The sequence below is a fragment of the Protopterus annectens genome, chromosome 10.part0 (assembly GCF_019279795.1).
Source record: "Protopterus annectens isolate FY-2018-M chromosome 10.part0, PAN1.0, whole genome shotgun sequence".
Taxonomy (NCBI): domain Eukaryota; kingdom Metazoa; phylum Chordata; order Ceratodontiformes; family Protopteridae; genus Protopterus; species Protopterus annectens.
The window spans coordinates 967,319,413-967,338,854 of NC_056744.1; the positions used below are offsets into that span (position 1 = coordinate 967,319,413).

At 45.7% G+C, this 19,442-nt stretch overlaps 1 protein-coding gene across 1 annotated transcript in view; it reads left to right on the forward strand.

Moving 5' to 3' along the window:
- Window positions 1–8,907, forward strand: part of LOC122814226 (uridine-cytidine kinase 2-like) — a 363,423-nt gene extending 354,516 nt beyond the window's left edge. Inside the window, exon 6 of the mRNA XM_044086826.1 lies at window positions 8,801–8,907. Within this exon, the coding sequence (XP_043942761.1) occupies window positions 8,801–8,907 (107 nt within the window). The remainder of the gene's footprint in view (window positions 1–8,800) is intronic.
- The last annotated feature ends 10,535 nt before the right edge of the window (window positions 8,908–19,442 follow it).

Genomic DNA, 19,442 nt, shown 5'->3' on the forward strand with positions numbered 1-19,442 from the left:
CTGCATCTTTTATACCCCTAGCGCACTGACGTCAGGGAAGAGGCGACAGCAACCGACGCCGGACCTAGACTTTGGAATTCTGGCCGACTGCAGGTAGCAAGTCAGCAGGATAACCCAACAGTAGTGACTGCAACAGTGAATACACTTAAATCTACATTTATGGTAGGTACACAACTGTACTGTATGGTATTCTATTCTTAATCTAACCAGCAAATTTTTAACTCTTCCATGTTGAATGAGTAAATATCTGCCCTGTTGAGCGAAACAATATTCCAGTTTACCTCTGGCAAATTTGTTTCCTTTAACTGCCCTGTTTTTTTCTTTTCTGACTGTGGACTCTGGTCCGGACTAGCTTGTCATACCTTTTGTTTGTGTGCACATATTTGATGTTTATCATTTGAGACAAAGTGAAGTACACAGCCTGGACTTTGAAGCACCAGCAGCTGTGCCTTGTATTGGAAAACCAAATGATGTTCTTCATGTTTCACTGTTGCAGTCATCACACTTGGGTTATCTGCCTACAAGTAGCCCTCAGTCAGCCCAAATACCAGAATCTTAGTATTTCTGCGTCGCATACTGTCACTTTTTCCATAACGTCAGGTCATCAGGGGTACACAACAGGCAGCCGTCACCATTACATCAGTCTTTCTTGCCGAGGAGGACCCGGAAGCAGAAGCAGTTCGCAAGCACCGGTTGGCCACTACCTGAAATATTTGATGTTCGTGTTTCACTGTTGCAGTCATGACTGTAGGGTTCTCCCCTGCCGGCAGGCAGTCCTCGGTCAGCCAGAATCCCAAAGTCTGGGTTTGGCGTCGGCTGTTCAGCCATGCTCCCTGACGTCAGAGCGCCAGGAGTACAAAGCTGACAGCCGACGCCATGTTCTCCAGTCTTTCTTGCCGTGCGGTGATAGCAGTTTGCAAGTACCGGTCGGCTGACTCCTGACAATTTTTTTCTAATCAAACTTCAGTCCGAAGACTTTCTTCTCCTACTCAAAGCCAAGTACCCCATTGGGGAAACTTTTTTTTCTTGCTCCAGTCCGATGTCAGAAAAAGTTAATAATTGTATTTCATGTGGGAGCTAAGAACTTAAGGTCCCCTAAATCTCCTCCTATTCCTGCTTGGGATCTCAACTATGTTTTGGAAAAGCTCACCTTACCTCCTTTTGAGCCTGCTGCCTCATCTGACATCAAGTTTTTATCTTGGAAGACAGCCATCCTTTTAGCTCTGACCTCTGCCAGGAGGGTTTCAGAGTTACAAGCTCCTATGGCTGTGGAACCTTATATTATTTTTCATCAAGACAGGGTGTCTTTAAGGACTAATCCTACTTTCATGCCTAAGGTGGTTTCCAAAGTGGCTTTAAATCAAACTATTCACTTGCCAACGTTTTTCCCCACTCCTCAAAATAAAGGGGAAAGGATCTTACATTCCTTGGATGTACACAGACAACTACGTTTTTACCTGGACAGAACCAAGGACATCAGGAAATCAGAGCAATTGTTTGTTTATGCTTCAAGTTCCCAAGGTAAAGCCATTTCAAAACAGACCATTTCTAAATGGATTGCTCATGGAATCAGATTTTGCTATTCACACCATGGAAAGCAAATCCCAGGGAGTATAAGGACTCACTCTACCAGAGCTGCTGCCACTTCAGCTGCCTTCCTCAGGGGAGTTCCTACCAAAGACATTTTGGAAGCTGCAACTTGGAGTTCAGTGCATACTTTTTCCAAGCACTACAATACCTCTCTACTCAGGGCAGGCTTTGCTTCTGCAGTCTTGCAGGGCCTTATAGCCGCCCCCTCTACTTTATAACCACCTCCCTTTCTTTCTGCTTTGGGATTCTACCCTGCAGTCATAACTGCAACAGTGAAACATGATGAACATAGTTGTGTACACTTACCATAAATGTAGATGTTCGAGTGTCTTCACTGTTGCAGTCTGGGTTTCCCTCCCTCCTGTCCCCTCTTATTTATTCTTTTGTGTGGTTCCTTTTTTCACCCTTCTGAGGTGTATTTGCAAAGGTTATGGGACCTTATTCATTTTGGAACTTCTGACATCTGGGGCAAGAAAAACTGGAACATGGCGTCAGCTGTCAGCTTTGTACTCCTGGCGCTCTGACGTCAGGGAGCATGGCTGAACAGCTGACGCCGGACCCAGACTTTGGGATTCTGGCTGACCGAGGACTGCCTGCCGGCAGGGGAGAACCCTACAGTCATGACTGCAACAGTGAAGACACTCTAACAATCTACATTTATGGTAAGTGTACACAACTGTACTTTTTAGAGTTTTTATAATCCTGAAGTCTTCTAAAGGTAAATACCCTGTTGGGGATCATTTTTTCTTGCTCTGATGTCAGAAAAAGTAAACAATTGCCTTGCCTGTGGAAAGCAAATACCTCAGATTTTCATTATTACTGCATCACCTGCTTAGGCCCAGACCACGACGTCCCTCGCTGTCGGTTTTGTGCCTTGCTTAACACCCTAACCATTTGTCGTCGGGCTATATTTGTCGCTAAATTCTTTCGCTCTCATTCTCCGTGTTCCGAAATGGCTTCGATAAGGCATCCGGCTGCCAATCTTCTAAAAAAAATGTAAAAATAGACAGACCGCATAGGTCCAAAGCTGCCGATGCTTCCGTTAAGCCAGTCGCCAGTCCGCCAGTACTCGTGCATCTTTGCAGCCCCTGATGCCTGCTTCTTTGGTTTCGCAGGCCTCTTGCTAAGACCCATTCAGAGTCTGGTATGCCACAAGATGCTTCTCCGACTATGGAACCTGTGGATGTCTCTACCTTGAATGGGTTCGGAGCCGCTTTGCAGGCACTAGCTTCTGAGGGTATATTCCGTCCTACCGATGTTCGAATCAAACAGACTACTTCGTTTTTAGCTAAAACTACCAAATTTCTTATGCCCCGCATATTCACTACGCCTAGAAAACCGACCAAAGTGCATGCTCAAGCTCCCATGCCACAAAAACAAATGCTTAGAATGGCTGAAGACCTTATTACCCTAATTAGGGGAAGCCAGCCTTCACCTGCACGGGACAAAAAAATTGAGTTTCCTTCTGATTTCTACAGACCAGGAGTCCGATGACTCTGACCCTTCTAATTATCACCACATGTCCTTATCAGCCTCTGAGGATTCGGATGCAGAGGAATCTATTCCCTCTGCCTCCCCTCCTTTTGGTGAAACCTTGCATACTTCGAGAGCATTTCCACCGGGAATGCCAAGACTACCCTCAGTCCATAAAGAGACTCACAGAATTTTTAGAGTTGCCTCAGCATAGGCTTCTGGCTATACCCCCTGTCCTGGATGTTGTAGATGATGTTTTTATGGAATCTAGTCTTACTCCAGATACATTACCCCCAGCCCCTAGGAAACCTGACTGATACTACAGAGTACCCGATTCCCACAAATTTCTCTTAAAGAATCCTACTGCAGATCCAGAGACCATTTCCCAGGGACCTAAAGGTATTAAGGCTACTACAGCCAAAAATCCTACCTCTTCGGACAGGGATTCCAGAGCTTTAGACAGATGGGTAAGAAGGTATATACCTCTGCAGCTCTTGCCATCCGGGCATTGAATTGCCAGTTTTCGCATGTTGAAGTACCGGCAACATATGGAACTAATTAAACAAAAAATGTTATTTCCAGATTGTGCAGAAAATAAAGATTTACAAGAGCTAATGCATTCTGCAAACCAAGTTAGCAAGCTTACTTTGCAGTGTGGCTTTGATGCCCTAGAAGCATCTTGCAGAGCTGCAGTCACTGGGTCTGTACTGAGAAGGCATGCTTGGCTGAAGGAACAAACCTTGCCAGATCATGTCAAATCCAAATTACTAGACGCTCCTTTAAGGACCGTTTGTTTGGCAACAAAGCAGAAGTTCTTAAAAACATGGAAGAGAAAGCTAAATCTATGCAAACTGTCAAAGAATTCTTACAAGTGCAACAACCTAGATTCAGTAGGCATTGGCCTTCAAATAACTGGTCCTTTCCAGGCCTTCCCAGTCCAGACCCAGGGGCAACAGGCCACCCAGACTACAGTCTTGAGTATGCAGAAATCTAAACAATGGCATGCCCCACCTCCAGGACAGGGAGTGGTAAGCCACCCCTTATGGAAAAAGTTCACAATGACTTTTCAGTTATCCTTCCCAACCCTGCCCAATTACTTTTGCCCCTAGGAGGAAAACTTGCCCTTCATGCAAAAAACTGGATGTCCATTACTCAGGACCAATGGGTCCTAAACATTGTATCCCAGGGGTACAAATTCTACTTCCATTCTCTGCCAACCCTAAGCGGGATTCCAGACCCCCCCCCCCCCCAAACCAGTGGGCAGAGGCTCAAAAGCAAGTACTTTCACTGCTCAGTAGCAAAGCTATTTAACCTGTTCAGCAGAGCAAAGGGGTCAGGGTTTCTACTCCAAGCTGTTCTTTGTGCCCAGAAAAGAGGGCTCTTGGCGCCCAATCCTGTATCTTTCAACTCTCAACACCTTTCTGGTGGTCCCAAAATTCAAGATGCTTACCTGCAACAGCTTCTCACTATGCTAGCCAAGGATGCCTGGTTAGTCGCTCTAGACTTGAAATAAGCTTATCTGCACATCCCCGTAAGGGAGTCATGCAGGAAATATCTACGTTTCAGGGCAAGCTCTATGCACTATCAGTTCTCTGCACTTCCCTTTGGCTTATCTACTGTGCCCAGAGTATTCACAAAGTGCCTGGCTCCAGCCATTACATACTGCAGGCAGAGAAATATCCAAATGTTCAAATACTTGGATGACTGCTTGATTCAGGCGGACCGTCAGGAATTGCTTCTTCAGCACATGGCATTTGTAAAAGCCTTCTCACCTCACTGGGGTACACTATCAACGAAAAGAAATCACAGCTGGTGCCCAGTCAAAAGATTGTATTCCTGGGAACAAGCTTTGACACAACTTCCCAGATGGCATTTCCCACTTCAGAAAAACAGGTCTACCTGACAAACTACTTCAAACAAATGGCCGCCAGAACCCAGCTATCTGCAAGAAAAATGCTGCAAGCCCTAGGGTTCATGGCTTTATGCATTCTACTAATTCCATATGCCAGACTGCATATGAGGAAACTTCCAGTGGTATTTAAAAAATCTTTGGTGCCAACATTCTCAGGACCTGGAAACAATAATTCCTATCATACCTTGTCTGAGGGCAGAGTTCCTTTGGTGGGCAGAAGCATGCAACCACAATGGACTGCTTTTCTCTCAACCTGTCTCCGCCCAAACTCTTGACAACAGACTCATCAGACTATGCATGGGGGGCTCACATGGCAGGCAAATGCATTCAGGGCCACTGGAGCCCAGGGCAGATTCTCCTGCACATCAATCAAAAAGATGCTAGGTGTACAGGACAACTGCTTATAAAATCAGGCAACACCACAGTTATTTGGTACATAAGCAGGGAGGAACCCATTCTTACCCACTGTGCAGGTTAGCCATGACCCTGTGGAACACAGCCTTGAGCAACCAAGTGAATCTACAAGCTCAATTCCTGCCAGGCAAACAAAATTCACTGGCAGATGACTTAAGCAGAAATCTCATAGACCCACACGAGTGGAAATTGGAGCGCAACACCTTCAACCTTCTGATCCAGAGGTGGGGGACACCGGAGGTGTATCTCTTTGCTTCCCCCGAGAACCACCAGTTGAGCATATACTGCACCAGGAACCCTCTCAGCAGGGCCTGGAAGGTGGATGCCCTATCCTTTCAGTGGGAAAACCTCTCAATTTATGCCCTTCCCCCTCTGCCCCTTCTGTCAAGAGTACTATGCAAGATAAAACAGGACAGGCCAAGGGCAATTCTTATTGTCCCAGACTGGCCACGCCAGCAGTGGTACCCACGCCACCATGGCACCTTCACCAGACTTCTTCCCTGCTGTCTCAGCAGGAGGGACAGATTTTGCATCCACAATTGCAAACCCTATACCTTGCAGCCTGGCTTATCCCTTGAATACCCCACCAGCAACCCTCAGCAAACAGGTGCTGGACGTCATTCTTGAAGCCAGAAGGACTAGTACTAGGAAATCCTATGGTGAAAAGTGGAAAATATATTCTTGGAATCAGTCTCAAGGGAAGAACACAGCAGTGTCTTTCTTGCCTCTACTCATGGATTACCTAGCAGAGCTACTACACAGAGGCCTATCCTTCTCCATTATGATTCATGTCTCTGCCATCTCTGCTCATTATAATACTGAGCCACCTCTATTTTCTCACCCTCTCATCAAACCGTTCCTGAGAGGGGCTAACAACTTAAGGCCCCCTAGGAGAGCACCCACCCCTGCCTGGGACCATAACGTTGTACTGGAAAATCTCGCGCTTCCCCCTTTTGAACCTGCTTCCTCAGCAGAGTTAAAATTCCTCTCCGGAAAAACAGCCTTGCTTTAGCCATAACTTCAGCAAGGAGAGTGTCTGATTTACAGGCACTAATAGCTGTGGAACCCTTCATTATTTTCCATGTTGATGGGGTTTCCCTCAGGACTAAACCCGTCCTTTATGCCTAAGGTGGTGTCCAGTGTGGCTCTAAACCATCAATTTGCCAACATTCTTCCCTAACCCTCAGATTAAAGGGGAAAGGATCCAGCACTCCTTGGATGTGCACAGACAGCTCAGGTTCTACCTTGACAGGACTATGCCTTTCAGAAAATCTGACCCGCTGCTAGTCAGCTTTGCTACAGGGGCAGAGGGTAAGGCCATTTCAAAACAAACCATTTCCAAATGGATAGTACACTGCATCCATTTCTGCTACAAGCACCATGGAAAACCTGCCCCACAGGGGATCAGACCACGTTCCACTAGGGCTACTTCCACATCTACAGCATTGCTCAGGGGAGTCCCTACCAGGGATAATTCTGGAAGCTGCAACCTGGAGTTCTGTACACACTTTCACCAAGCATTACCACTTGCCTATCTTTTCTAAATCCAGGGCTGGATTTGCTACAGCAGATTTGCAAGGCCTCCTAGCCAGCCCTAACGCTTCCCGACTGCCTCCACCCTTCCTCAGCTTTGGGAATCAACCCAATTGTGATGACTGCAACAGTGAAACATGAAGAACGTAGTACAGTTGTGTACACTTACCATAAATGTAGATGTTTGAATGTATTCACTGTTTCAGTCCTGGTTTCCCTCCCTCAAGCCCCCTGGTTTTCTCTAACTCTCCTGTCTGTGGCCATTACTTATAGCTTTTGGTATTTACTTTTTACTGGTGGTGTTTCCCACCACATACTAGCTCTCTATTTGGGGACTCCTGACATTTGGGGCAAGAAAAACTGATCTAATGGCGGCTGCTGCCTGTTTTTATACCCCTGACAACATGGAAGAAGCGATGGCATCCGACGCAGAAATACTAAGACTCTGGTATTCGGGCTGACTGAGGGCTACCTGCAGGCAGATAACCCAAGTGTGATGACTGCAACAGTGAATACACTCTAAAATCCACATTTATGGTATGGTAAGTGTACACAACTGTACTTTGTCGGGTCAAATACTGTTTACAAAAAAAACTGTAGTTTGAATATACGCTTGGTGTAAGCACTAAGACAGGCATAATGACAGAGATGAGAGGTAACTATCTCTTGTACAGCAGAGTCCCTATCCCCATTTTTAGTGTACACCAGTCTTGGCTGCTGTTTCCTGCTGTTGTGTTACTTTGTAATAGCTGTTAATGCATGCTTTAAAACCTCTCTAGATCCTTTCCACGAGGGGCTTTGCTGTTTGATGTTTGATGTATTTTGCAAATTGTGTAAGTATGCAGATGGTGCTCTTCATGGTATTATTGTTAGCAGTAGTAGAATTTTTATTATTATTTGAGATTTTTATTGAAAACTGAACAAGTAAATTTAGATCAATAAAAGCAGTTAACTATAAAGGGAAACTTTTATGCAAGTTAAGACCAAAATGCACTTACAATAACATTAAACTGAAGCTTGGGATGTTTTTGGATGATTCTTTTGTGTATGTTTGCAGTTCTTCTGTATGTTATTTACAGTTCCTAAGTCTGTATAGGTAGAGCCGCAGAAGGGAAACACCAAGTTCCAGTATGATCATCAAGGTTACCAGTTAGCATTATTTGTGTGTATGCTTTAATACTCTCTGCTCTTTCCATTGCTGTGGTGGGCTGGAATGGATTCCAGTAGAATAAAAAAGTCTTGTGTTGAATCCACTCTTGCTTTTAGGACCACCATTGATTTTGAAATAGCTGCACCAAGTTCCGGTCCCCAGTTTGTCTGATTTTTCTGTGGCCCTGTAGTTGTCGCACACTGAAATACATGCACATGTTCTTGTTGGTCCTGCAGTGCTTAAGAAGCCTGTTCCAAATCTTCCATTCTGCTTGCATTATTTGCTGACTGGGTTTAACTGTTGCAGCTTTCTTAGAGATCACTTTTTTGCATAATTTATAATATTTTGCCTGTTTTGGCCTCTGTCCTGACCTTTTCAGGCTTGTGTTTAATGAAACTTTTTGCACCACTCCAGTGCCAGAAATGTGTGCATATTTATTAGAAGGGAAACTAAAGTTGTTAAATGTGATCAGTTACTAAATTAAATATTACTTGATTCAGGATGAAAGTGGATAAAGGATAAGTGGGTCAGAAAAACATTTTTTAAGCTGTCATCTGTGGCAGAGATCAGTGTTGGCCCCCTAGTAAACCCTTTGTCATTGTGTTTTCCATTTCAGTTCATTTGGTAAGTTATTTTACTTTAATTCCATTTAGAATGATGACTGTAATATGTAGCGAAAGTTAAATTAAATTTTATTTCCTAAATTCACTATTTTCTTCTCTCTTCAGTGTTAAGAGATATCAGCGAAAGATGTAGAGACCTTGAACAAGTTCTCACTCAGTATACAACATTTGTTAAGCCAGCATTTGAAGAATTCTGTCTACCGGTAAGTTAAACTTTAAGGTACAACAGCAAGATACAGAAGCAGTGTAGCAAAGTAGTTGCTAGATTATGAAGATCTGAATTTAAGTACTGTAATTTTTCACTTACACACACTGAAACAATTTGGTTAACTTGGGTTTCTAGTAACTGTAAATCATTTAGGTCACTTAAATCTATGATGTAACATTAGGCCCTCTCTCTTTGATAGTGTTAACATAAGGGTCATCCTTTCCATCAGTTGCAGTTCATTATCTTTCTTAGCAGATCTTTTCTGGATAGTGGTGCTTGCTATGATGTCACAAGTAGACTACATAAACGCTCATAGCCTCTGAGCTTTTTTGTTGCATCTTGACGCTGATCTTTGTCAGGACAACTTCCCCATGTTTGATGGTACATACAATTGTATGACTATAATGTCACTAGCCATGTCCTGCTCAAGCATTGTTTTCACAGTCAGGAGGAGGTGTTGATAGGAGATTACTAGGCTAATGTCCCAAGAGCCCTTTACAAGCCTAGGTCTGTGACAGACATGGGCGACACTGCAGGAGTAAATTTAAAGTTACCCATCCATTGGTCTCTGTTCCGCTTAGAGGGCCAGGGAAGGTCTTTGCTTCATGTGAATGGAAAGCTTGTAATCTGAGAGACGTATCTATCTCCAACATGATTTATTTATGTCTGAGGCTAGGTTAAGATCCCTAGAATGAGTGACCGTCGTGCAGTTTGATTTACAAATGTTTAACATTTCCATCAGGACTGGATCAGAGACTGCCCTGTAGGCCAGCCACTGATTGCCCCATAGTAGTCTGTGGGAGATGGAGTACAGTGATAGGGCTTTCAGTCTTTTCACGTAGAACTTGTTTACGTCCTGTATCTTCTTGGTGATAAAACTCTGGGGTCTCTCCAGCTGTCGCAGATGTCTGATGAGGGACATGCAAAAGGGTGCGTTGTACTCCATTATTGGTTTGAGGGCCAGGTACAGTGGAATTATAACGTCCTTTGATCTGGATGCCATGCCCTTATGAGTTGCACCACTGTGGATACATGGTGGTTGAAGTTCAGATTGCTGTCAACCTAAGTATTGAGATCACACATTACTGGGTCTCCTTTTTGGGGGGGGGGTGCTGTCTATATTGTAATTAGCAGGGGTAGTTGCTTTCCCAAAGGGAATAATTATGCATTTTTTTGCGTTTAATTTTAGTCTATCCTTTTGTCTGCATTAATCCTTTTTACTTTTTATCAGTATTGTTTGTGAATTCACTGATTGCACCCAAGCAGTCATCCGTGAACTTGATCATCCAAAGGCCATCTGTTTGGTTTGACTTCTGAGAAATGACAAACAGGAGAGGGCCTAGTACAGAATCCTGTGATATGCCACTGTTGATTGACTTCTTGCTAGAGGTGCATTCAACCACTTTGAGAGTACGTGTCCTGTTGGTGAACCATTTGGCTACCCACCTGGTGACGTAGGGGTTTATGCCCAGTTGGTAGAGTTAGTTTTTCTACAATATGCAAACGTTGAACTGTCATATGTCTTGGCCATGTCAGTCTTTCCCTCAACCATGGCCTTTGTGACCTTCTCGAAGAAGTCAGTCAGATGCAGCAGACATGTTCTGCCCTTAAATCTGAACAGGATAGAGTCTAGAGTCTGGAAATTACCTGTATCCATGTTGATGCATGATGATTCTTCCATGGCCTTACAGATGAAGATAGTCAGGCTTATGGCGCTGTAATTCCCTGGGTCGGTTGATTGCCCTTCCTTGTGCAGGTTTGACTGTTCATGTTTCACTGTTGCAGTCATCAACTGTGGGTTATCCCTGCTGTGGTAGCCCTTGGCCGGCCCAAATACCAGTCAATGTTTTTCTGCATCGGTTGCTGTCACTTGCTGACTGACGTCAGGTCTTCAGTGCTATAAAGCAAGGTAGCCGATGCCATTACATCAGTCTTTCTTGGAGCCCGTAGCAGAAGTGGTTCACAAGTGTGCCGGTTGGTTGCTACTTACAGCTGAAAATGTCTAAAATGAACTACCTTGTTGGGGATCCTTTTTTCTTGCACAAACCAATGTCCGAAAAAGTTAATTTTCTCGCCTGTGGAAAGCAAATCCCACACCGAGACTTTATTTATACTGCGTCACTTGTTTAGGCCCAGACCACAGCATCCCCATTGCTGGTTCTGTGGCCTTTTTAACGCGAGAACAATTCATCGTAGAGCTAGACTGGTATTTTTGCCTTCTGTCTTTGCATTCCAAAATGGTGTCTGTCAGCCAACAACAATCCGTAGACGTACTGAAAAAACGTAGCGATAAAGATGGAGACAGACCACACAAGGCTAAGGCTTCCGACGATGCCGCCACTAAACAAGTCTTCAGTTCTCCAAAATTCAGTGAGACGCTTTCGCAGCCCTTGATGCCCGATACGATATCTACACAGGCCTCTACCGATACCCTTTCGGAGTCCGTTATGCCGCAGAAATCTTTGCCTTCCGAGCCATGACTCAGGCACCGGCTTCTAAGGAGGCCTTTTGCACTACTGACTCTAGACAAAAAAGACTTCTCTTCCGACTGCCGTTTCTCTCAGACCGATGGATACTCTTAGGCCTAGAAGCCAGGCCACTCCTAGAAAATGTACCGTTAGCCACCATCTTACTCCTGCTCAACCACCCCAAGCCCAAATTCTTAAAATGGCGGAGGATCTTCTCCCTTATCAGGGTTAGTGAGGCCACAATTTCTAAAAGGAAAAGAGAGCCTTCTCCTGAAATAATGACAGAACAGGATTCTGAGGAATCTGATTATTCAGATTTTGAAGAGGAACAATAAACTCTGACTGCTTATATGAGGATTCAGATGCAGAGGAATGTATCCCTTTTGCCTCCCCACCAGAAGACCTTTCCTGTGGGGAAACCCCTCACACCCTCGGAACATTTCCACTGGGAATCTCAGGACTTCCCCCAGTCTAAGAAAAGACAGTGTTTCTAGATCTGCCCCAGCACAGAACCCTGGCCACCCTCCCCCAGAAGTGGTGGATGATGATTTCTGTGAATCCAGCTTAGCCCCTGACGCCCTCCCTCCTGCTCCCAGTAAGCCTGACTGGTAGAGTACCGGATTCTCACAAATACCTGTACGGAAATCCTGCTGCAGACCCAGACGTCATTACACAGGGACCTAAAGGAGCTAAGGCTAGTTTGCAAAGAATCCTATTCCTTCTGGCAAGGATTCCAGAGGTCTGGACAGATGGGGTAAAAAAGTATACACCTCTGCAACCTTAGCTATCAGAGCACTCCACTGTCTGTTCCATATGTTAAAATATCAACAGTGCACTTTGGAACTGTCAGAGCAAAAGATTTCAACCTTTCCTGACTGTGGCAGATCAAAAGAGTTAGCAGATTTATGGCCAAACACGCACTACACTGTGGATATGATGCCCTAGAAGCCTCAAGCAGGGCAGCAGTGTCAGGATCGGTTATTAGGAGACGTGCATGGTTGAAGGAACAACCTCTCCCTGATCATGTCAAGTCTAAATTAATTGATACACTCTTTGATAAGGACCACTTGTTTGGAGTAAAAGCAGAAGAGGTGCTTAAAAAGAGTGAAGACTAAGCAAAATCTATGCAAACGGTAAAAGATTTCTTTCAGGTTCAACCTCCTAGGTTCAGCAGGAATGCACCTTGCAGACAGGGGCAAGGTAAGCCCGGCAGGGACAGACAATCCAGGCCCCTATCCCAGGGACAACAGAGAACCAAACCATGAACCACCTCTGCCCCAAAGGCAGGAACATGTCCTTCGTGTTTCACTGTTGCAGTCATCACACTTGGGTTATCTGCCTGCAGGTAGCCCTCAGTCGGCCAGATTACCAGAGACTTAGTATTTCTGCGTTGGTTGCTGTTGCTTCAGGACTGACGTCAGTTCGTCAGGGGTATAAAAAAGGCAGCCGATGCCATTACATCAGTCTGTCTTGCCGAGGAGTCCGAAGCAGTTTGCACGAGTGCCGGTCAGCCGTAACCTGAGTTTTCATTTCCGAACTGAATCCTCCTGAAGTCTTCTAAAACCGAGTACCCCGTTGGGGATCTTTTTTTCTTGCTCTAACCGATGTCAGAAAAAGTTAACAATTGTCTCGCCTGTGGAAAGCAAATACCACACCGAGTTTTCCATTCTTACTGCGTCACCTGTTTAGGCCCAGACCACGATGTAGCTCGCTGTCTGTTTTGTGCTTTGTTCAGTGCCCGAACTACTCGTCGTCGGGCCCTTGTTGTTGCTAAATACTTTAGCTCTCGATCTCCATATTCCAAAATGGCCTCTGTCAGCCATCAGACTACCGATCTTCTGAAAAACGTAAGGATAAAGACAGGGACAGATTGCACAGGTCCAAAACTGCAGACTACGCTTCCATTAAATTAGTCGCCAGTTTGCCGGTACTCTGAGTTTTTCGCAGCCCCTGATACCCGCTTTGATGAATTTGCAGGCCGCTACCAAGACCTGTTCGGAGTCTAGTAATGCCGCAAGACACTCTGACTATGGAACCTGTGAAAGTTTCTACCTTGGATGGGTCTGGAGCTGCTGTGCAGGCACTGGCTTCCGAGGAAGTACTTAGCATTACCGATATTCGACCCAAACAGATGACTTCTTTCACGTCTTGAGTTTTGTCTAAAACTGCCATGTTTCTAAGGCCAAGAGTACGAGCTACGCCTAAAAAAAGACTACCCAAACTCAAAACACCTGCTTCCTTGCTACAACATCAAATGCTTAAAATGGCAGAAGACCTGATTATGCAGATTGGGGGAAGCCATCCTTCCCCTGCTAAGAGAGAGACCTGTCCTCAGCAGCTCTAACAGATAGAGTCAGACTGAGGTTTCTGAATTTGCAGACATGCCTTTATCTGCTTATGAGGATTCAGATGCAGAGGACTCCATTCCCTCTGCTTCCCTACCAGAGGATTTTCCTTTTGGTGAGACTCTACATACTTTGAGAGCATTTCCACTGGGAATGCCAGGATTATCCTCAGTCCAAAAAGACTCGAATTTTTAGATTGCCATAGCATAGACCTTTAGCAATCCCTCCAGTTGTGGATGATGTCTTTATGGAATCCAGTCTAACTCCTGATACTTTACCCCCTGCTCCAAGGAAACCAGACATGTACAGAGTTCCTGACTCTCAGATTTCTTTTCAAAAATCCTACTGCTGAACCACAGATCATATCCCAGGGACCTGAAGGTAAAAAAGCAACTACAGCTAAAAATCCCACCCCTTCGGACAGGGGTTCCCAAGCATTAGACAGATGGGGTAAAAAAAGTATACACCTTTGCAGCTCTCGCCATTAGGGCATTGAATTGCCAGTTTCACATGCTGAAATACCAGCAACACATTATGGAAGTTATTAAGCAAAAATTATTTACAGATTGTGCAGAAAATAAAAAAATTACAGGAGCTTATGCATTCTGCAAGCCAAGTCCACAAGCATAGCTTGCAATGTGGCTTTGATGCCCGAGAAGCATCTTGCAGGGCAGCAGTCACTGGTTCTGTACTGAGAAGGTATGTTTGGATGAAGGAGCAGACCTTGCCAGACCATGTCAAATCAGAATTACTAGGTGCTCCTTGGAACAAGGACAATCTGTTTAGCACCAAAGCAGAAGAGGTTCTAAAAAATATGGAAGAAAAATCTATGCAGACAGTCAAATATATTTTGCAAGTGCAGCCACCAAGATTCAGTAGGCATTGCCCCTCGAAACATTGGTCCCTTCCAGCCCCCTCAAGGCCATCTCAAACTAGACCCCCCCCCCCCAGATTACAGTTTCACGGTATGCAGAGATATAAGCAATGGAGTGCCTCCACTTCTAAAACAGGGAGTGCTAAGCCACCCCTTACGGAAAGAATTCACAATGACTTTTCTCAACTCCACTCCTCACCTCTGCCCCAACTGCTTGTGCCCCTATTAGGAAAACTTTGCCCATCATGCAGAAAACTGGACCTTCATCACCAAAGACTAGGCCCTCAACATTGTATCCCAGGGGTACAAATTTTGCTTCCACTCACTGCCGATCCCAAAAGGGTTCCCGGACCTTCCTCCAAACCAGTGGGCAGATGCACAAAACCAAGTTCAATCCCTGCTCTCCATAAGGGCAATTCAGCTTGTTCCTGCAGAACAGATAGGTCAAGGGTTTTATTCCGGACTTTTCCTGGTACCCAGAAAAGAGGGCACTTTGTGCCCAATCCTAGATCTTTCCATCCTAAATACCTTCCTGGTGGTACCGAAATTTAAAATGCTCACCCTTCAGCAGCTTTTTCCTATGCTGTCCAAAGATGCCTGGTTAGCCACCCTAGATCTAAAAGAAGCCTATCTGCACATCCCTATCAGGGACTCCTGCAGGAAATACCTACGTTTCAGTGCAGGATCTTTGCATTCAGTTCTCTGCACTTCACTTTGGCTTATGCACTGCTCCCAGAGTTTTCACAAAATGGCTGGCTCCAGCCATTGCCTATTGCAGACAGAGAAAGATCCAAATTTACCTGTACTTGGACGATTGCCTGATCAGGCAGACAGGAAAAGCTGTTGCAGCACCTGACATTTGCAAACAACCTTCTGACCTCCCTTAGTGTACACTATCAAAGAAAAGAAATAAAAACTAGTCCCCATTCAAAAGATTGTATTCCTGGGAGCAAGCTTGGACACAGCATCCCAGATGGCATTCCTTACTCCAGAAAAACAAGCCTATCTGACAGGCTACTTCACTCAAATGACCACCGGAACCCAGCTATCCACAAAAATCCTGCAGGCCCTAGGGTTCATGGCTTCTTGCATTCTACTAATTCCATATGCCAAACTGCATATGAGGAAACTTCAGTGGTACTTAAAAAGTCTGGTGCCAGCATTCTCAGGACCTGGAAACCGTAATACCGATCATACCTTGTCTGACAAGTTTCTTTGGTGGGCAACAGCATGCAACCACAACAAGGGACTTCCCTTTGCACAACCCCACACTGCCCAGACCCTAACCACAGACGCATCAGACTATACTTGGATGACAAGTGCATTCAGGGCCACTGGAGCCCAAGACAAATTCATCTGCACATCAATCAGAGAGATGCTAGCTGTTCAGCACGCTCTGACAGCTTTCGGATCCCTACTCTTTCCAGGACCCCTGCTAATAAAAACACACCACCACAGTTTTATGTGGTACAGCAACAAGCAGGTGGGAACCTACTCTTAACCACTCTGCAGGCTAGCCATGGCCCTATGGAACACCGCCTTGGACATGCATATCAATCTGCAAGCTCAATTCCTGCAGGTAAACAAAACTGCCTAGCAAACGACTTGAGCAGAAATCTCCTAGACCCACACGAGTGGCAGTTACACCCCAGCACCTTCAGCCTTCTAACTCAGAAATGGGGTACCCCAGAGGTGGACCTTTTTGCCTCACCCTATAATCACCAGCTCAGCAAATTCTGCACCAGGACACCTCACAACAGGACCGGGAAAGTGGATGCCGAATCCTTCCAGTGGGTAAATCTCAGTCTGTGCATTTTTTCCTCTGCCTCTTCTGACAAGAATATTGCTCAAGATAAGACCGGACAGACCAAAGGCAATCCTGATAACCCTGGACTGGCCACGCCAGCACTGGTACCCACTACTGCGCAACCTGTCACTGGTGCCACCCTGGCACCTACTTCAGATCCCAACCCTCCTCACTTAGCAGGAGGGACAGATCTTGCATCCGCAGCTGCAAACCCTGAATCTTGCAGCCTGGCCTAATGAATTCTCCCCCAGTGACCTGCCTAAGCAAGCAGGTGCTGGACGTCGTTCTTGAAGCCAGAAGACCCAGTAAAAGGAAATCCTATGCTGATAAATGGAAAAGGTATTGTTCCTGGATTCAGTCTAAAGGAAAGGATACAGCACTGCCCTCCTTACCTCTAATTCTGGATTACGTAGCAGATCTCCTCCACAGAGGCCTGTCCTTCTCCATTAAGATCCATGCCTCTGCCATCTCTGCCCACTAGAACACTGAGCCACCTCTCCTCTCTCTCATCAAACCATTCCTGAGAGGGGCAAATAACTTAAGGCCGCCAAGGAGAGCACCCATCTCTGCTTGGGACCTTAACTTTGTACTGGAAAAGCTTACGCTGCCCCCCCCCTTAAAGCCTGCAGCGTCAGCAGAGTTAAAATTCCTCTCTTGGAAAGCAGCCTTGCTTCTGGCCATCTTTTCAGCTAGAAGATTGTCTGAGCTACACGCACTTATGGCTGTGGAACCCTTCATTATTTTTAATGCTGACAGGGTCTCCCTCGGGACTAACTCTTCCATTATGCCTAAAGTGGTGTCCAGTGTAGTTCTCAACAAATCTGTCCATTTACCTACCTTCTTTCCTAATCCTCAAAATAAAGGGGAAAGGATCCTGCACTCGTTGGATGTGCACAGACCGCTCAGATTCTACCTTGATAGTACTAAGCCCTTCAGGAAATCTGTCCGGTTACTAGTCAGTTTTGCACCAGGGGCAGAGGGCAAAGCTATTGCTAAACAATTTCCAGATGGATAGCACACTGTATCCTTTTCTGCTACAAACACCATGGGAAACCTGACCCTCAGTGGGTCAGAACACATTCCACTAGGGCAACTTCTACCTGTACAGCTTTAGTCAGGGGAATCCCTACCAGGGACATTCTGGAAGCTGCTACATGAAGTTCTGTGCACACCTTCACCAATCATTACCACTTGCCTATCTTTTCCAAATCCAGGGTGGGATTTGCAACAGCAGTCCTGCAGGGTATACTAGCCAGCCCCAACTCTTCTTGACTGCCTCCACCCTTTCTTCAGCTTTGGGAATCAACCCAAGTGTGATGACTACAACAGTGAAACACTAAGAACATAGTACAGATGTTCTTCAAGGATGCATCTGCAGTCCTAACATATGGGTTGTCCTGCCTCAGGCAGCCCTTCGGTCGGCCGGATTCCAAAGTCTGGGTCTGGCCTCGACTGATGTCGCACTTCACCCGACGTCATAGCTGCTGTTTATTGGGTATAAAGGCATCAGCTGACGCCATTTTCCTCAGTCTTTCTTGCCGCGTGGTGCCCGAAGCAGAAGCTGTTCGCAAGTGCCGGTCGGTCAGATCCAGAGATTCCTACTACCGAAGACTTCTAAAAGCTAAGTACCCGTTGGGGACTCTTTCTTGCCTCAGCCGATGTCAGAAAAAGTAAATAATTGTTTAACTTGTGGGAAACAAATACCTCATAAGGATTTCCACTCTTACTGCCTTCCTTGCTTAGGCCCAGACCACGACGTATCAGTTTGTCTAGCCTGTGCTTCCTTCAACTGACGGACACTTAGACGTCGGTCGGAGTTTGCAGAGGAGTTTTTTGGTCCCGCTTTTGCTTACAAAATGCCGTCTGAGACTCCGACTACACAAATAGCTAAAAAGCGCAAGGAAAAGGACCGACACTCGCGGTCCGCGGTTTCTGCTGAAACCGCGGTTAGGCCAACCGGGAGTGTCTCTGTTTCGGCTGAAACAGAGTCCTCGGTCCTTCCTTCGGCCGAAAGCATGCCTCCTATAGCCGAGGCCTCACAGAGTATGGTCGAATCTGCTACTGATATTATTGCTACAGAAGCAGGCACCCTGGATTTGTCGGATACTATTCCTTTAGACATATCTACCCCTGCACGTGGGGCTGCTAGAACCCCTGCTTCTATGTCCATCAAGGCTTTTGCCAGGGCGAAAGCAGCTAAATCTTCTAAGGCCTTACCTGCTAAAACTCCCCCACATAGGCCTACCTCTAGTTCACAAATACTCAGCCTGGCTGAGGATCTCATTTCTTTGATCAGGGGATCCCAACCTCACCCAGACAGGGCCTCTCAGCCACCTTCAGAAAAGAGGCCTAGGACTGAACCCCTGGAACCTGTCTCTACAGACTATTCCTCGGAGGACTGACATTACAGACCCTCAGGAAGGCCCATATTCTCCTTATGAGGATTCTGATGCAGAAGACTCCATTCCTTCTGCTTCTCCTCCTGAGGAATTTTCTTTTGGGGAAACCTTAAATGCTATGAGGGAGCATTTCCAATGGCAGGGCCAGGATTTTTCAGATTCAAGGAAAAGGCTAAGGACGTTTTTACACTTACCACAGCATAGGCCTTTAGCCATTCCTCCAGTACTAACAGTAGTTGATGATGCATTTAATGATGCCTGTACTGCTCCTGATTCTCTTCCTCCGGCCCCTGCCAAGCCTGACCGATATTACAGGGTCCTGGACACACACTACCATTTGTATAAGGCTCCTGTTGCAGACCCCGAAACCATTTCACAGGGCCCGAAAGGTGTGGCAGCTACTTCTGCCAAAAACCCTCTTCCCTCTGATAGGGAATCTAGAGAGATGGGGTAAAAAGGTTTATACTTCTGCTGCTCTTTCGGCTAGAGCCTTAAACTGTCAATTTCACATGATTCAGTATCAGGAATTTTTGTTAGACCAGCTAAATAAAAAACTGTCCTCTCCTGAACCTTTAGACCGCAAGTCTCTTCAGGATTTGGTACATAACTCTCAGCAGGTCAGTAACCATTTCTTAAAATGTGGCTA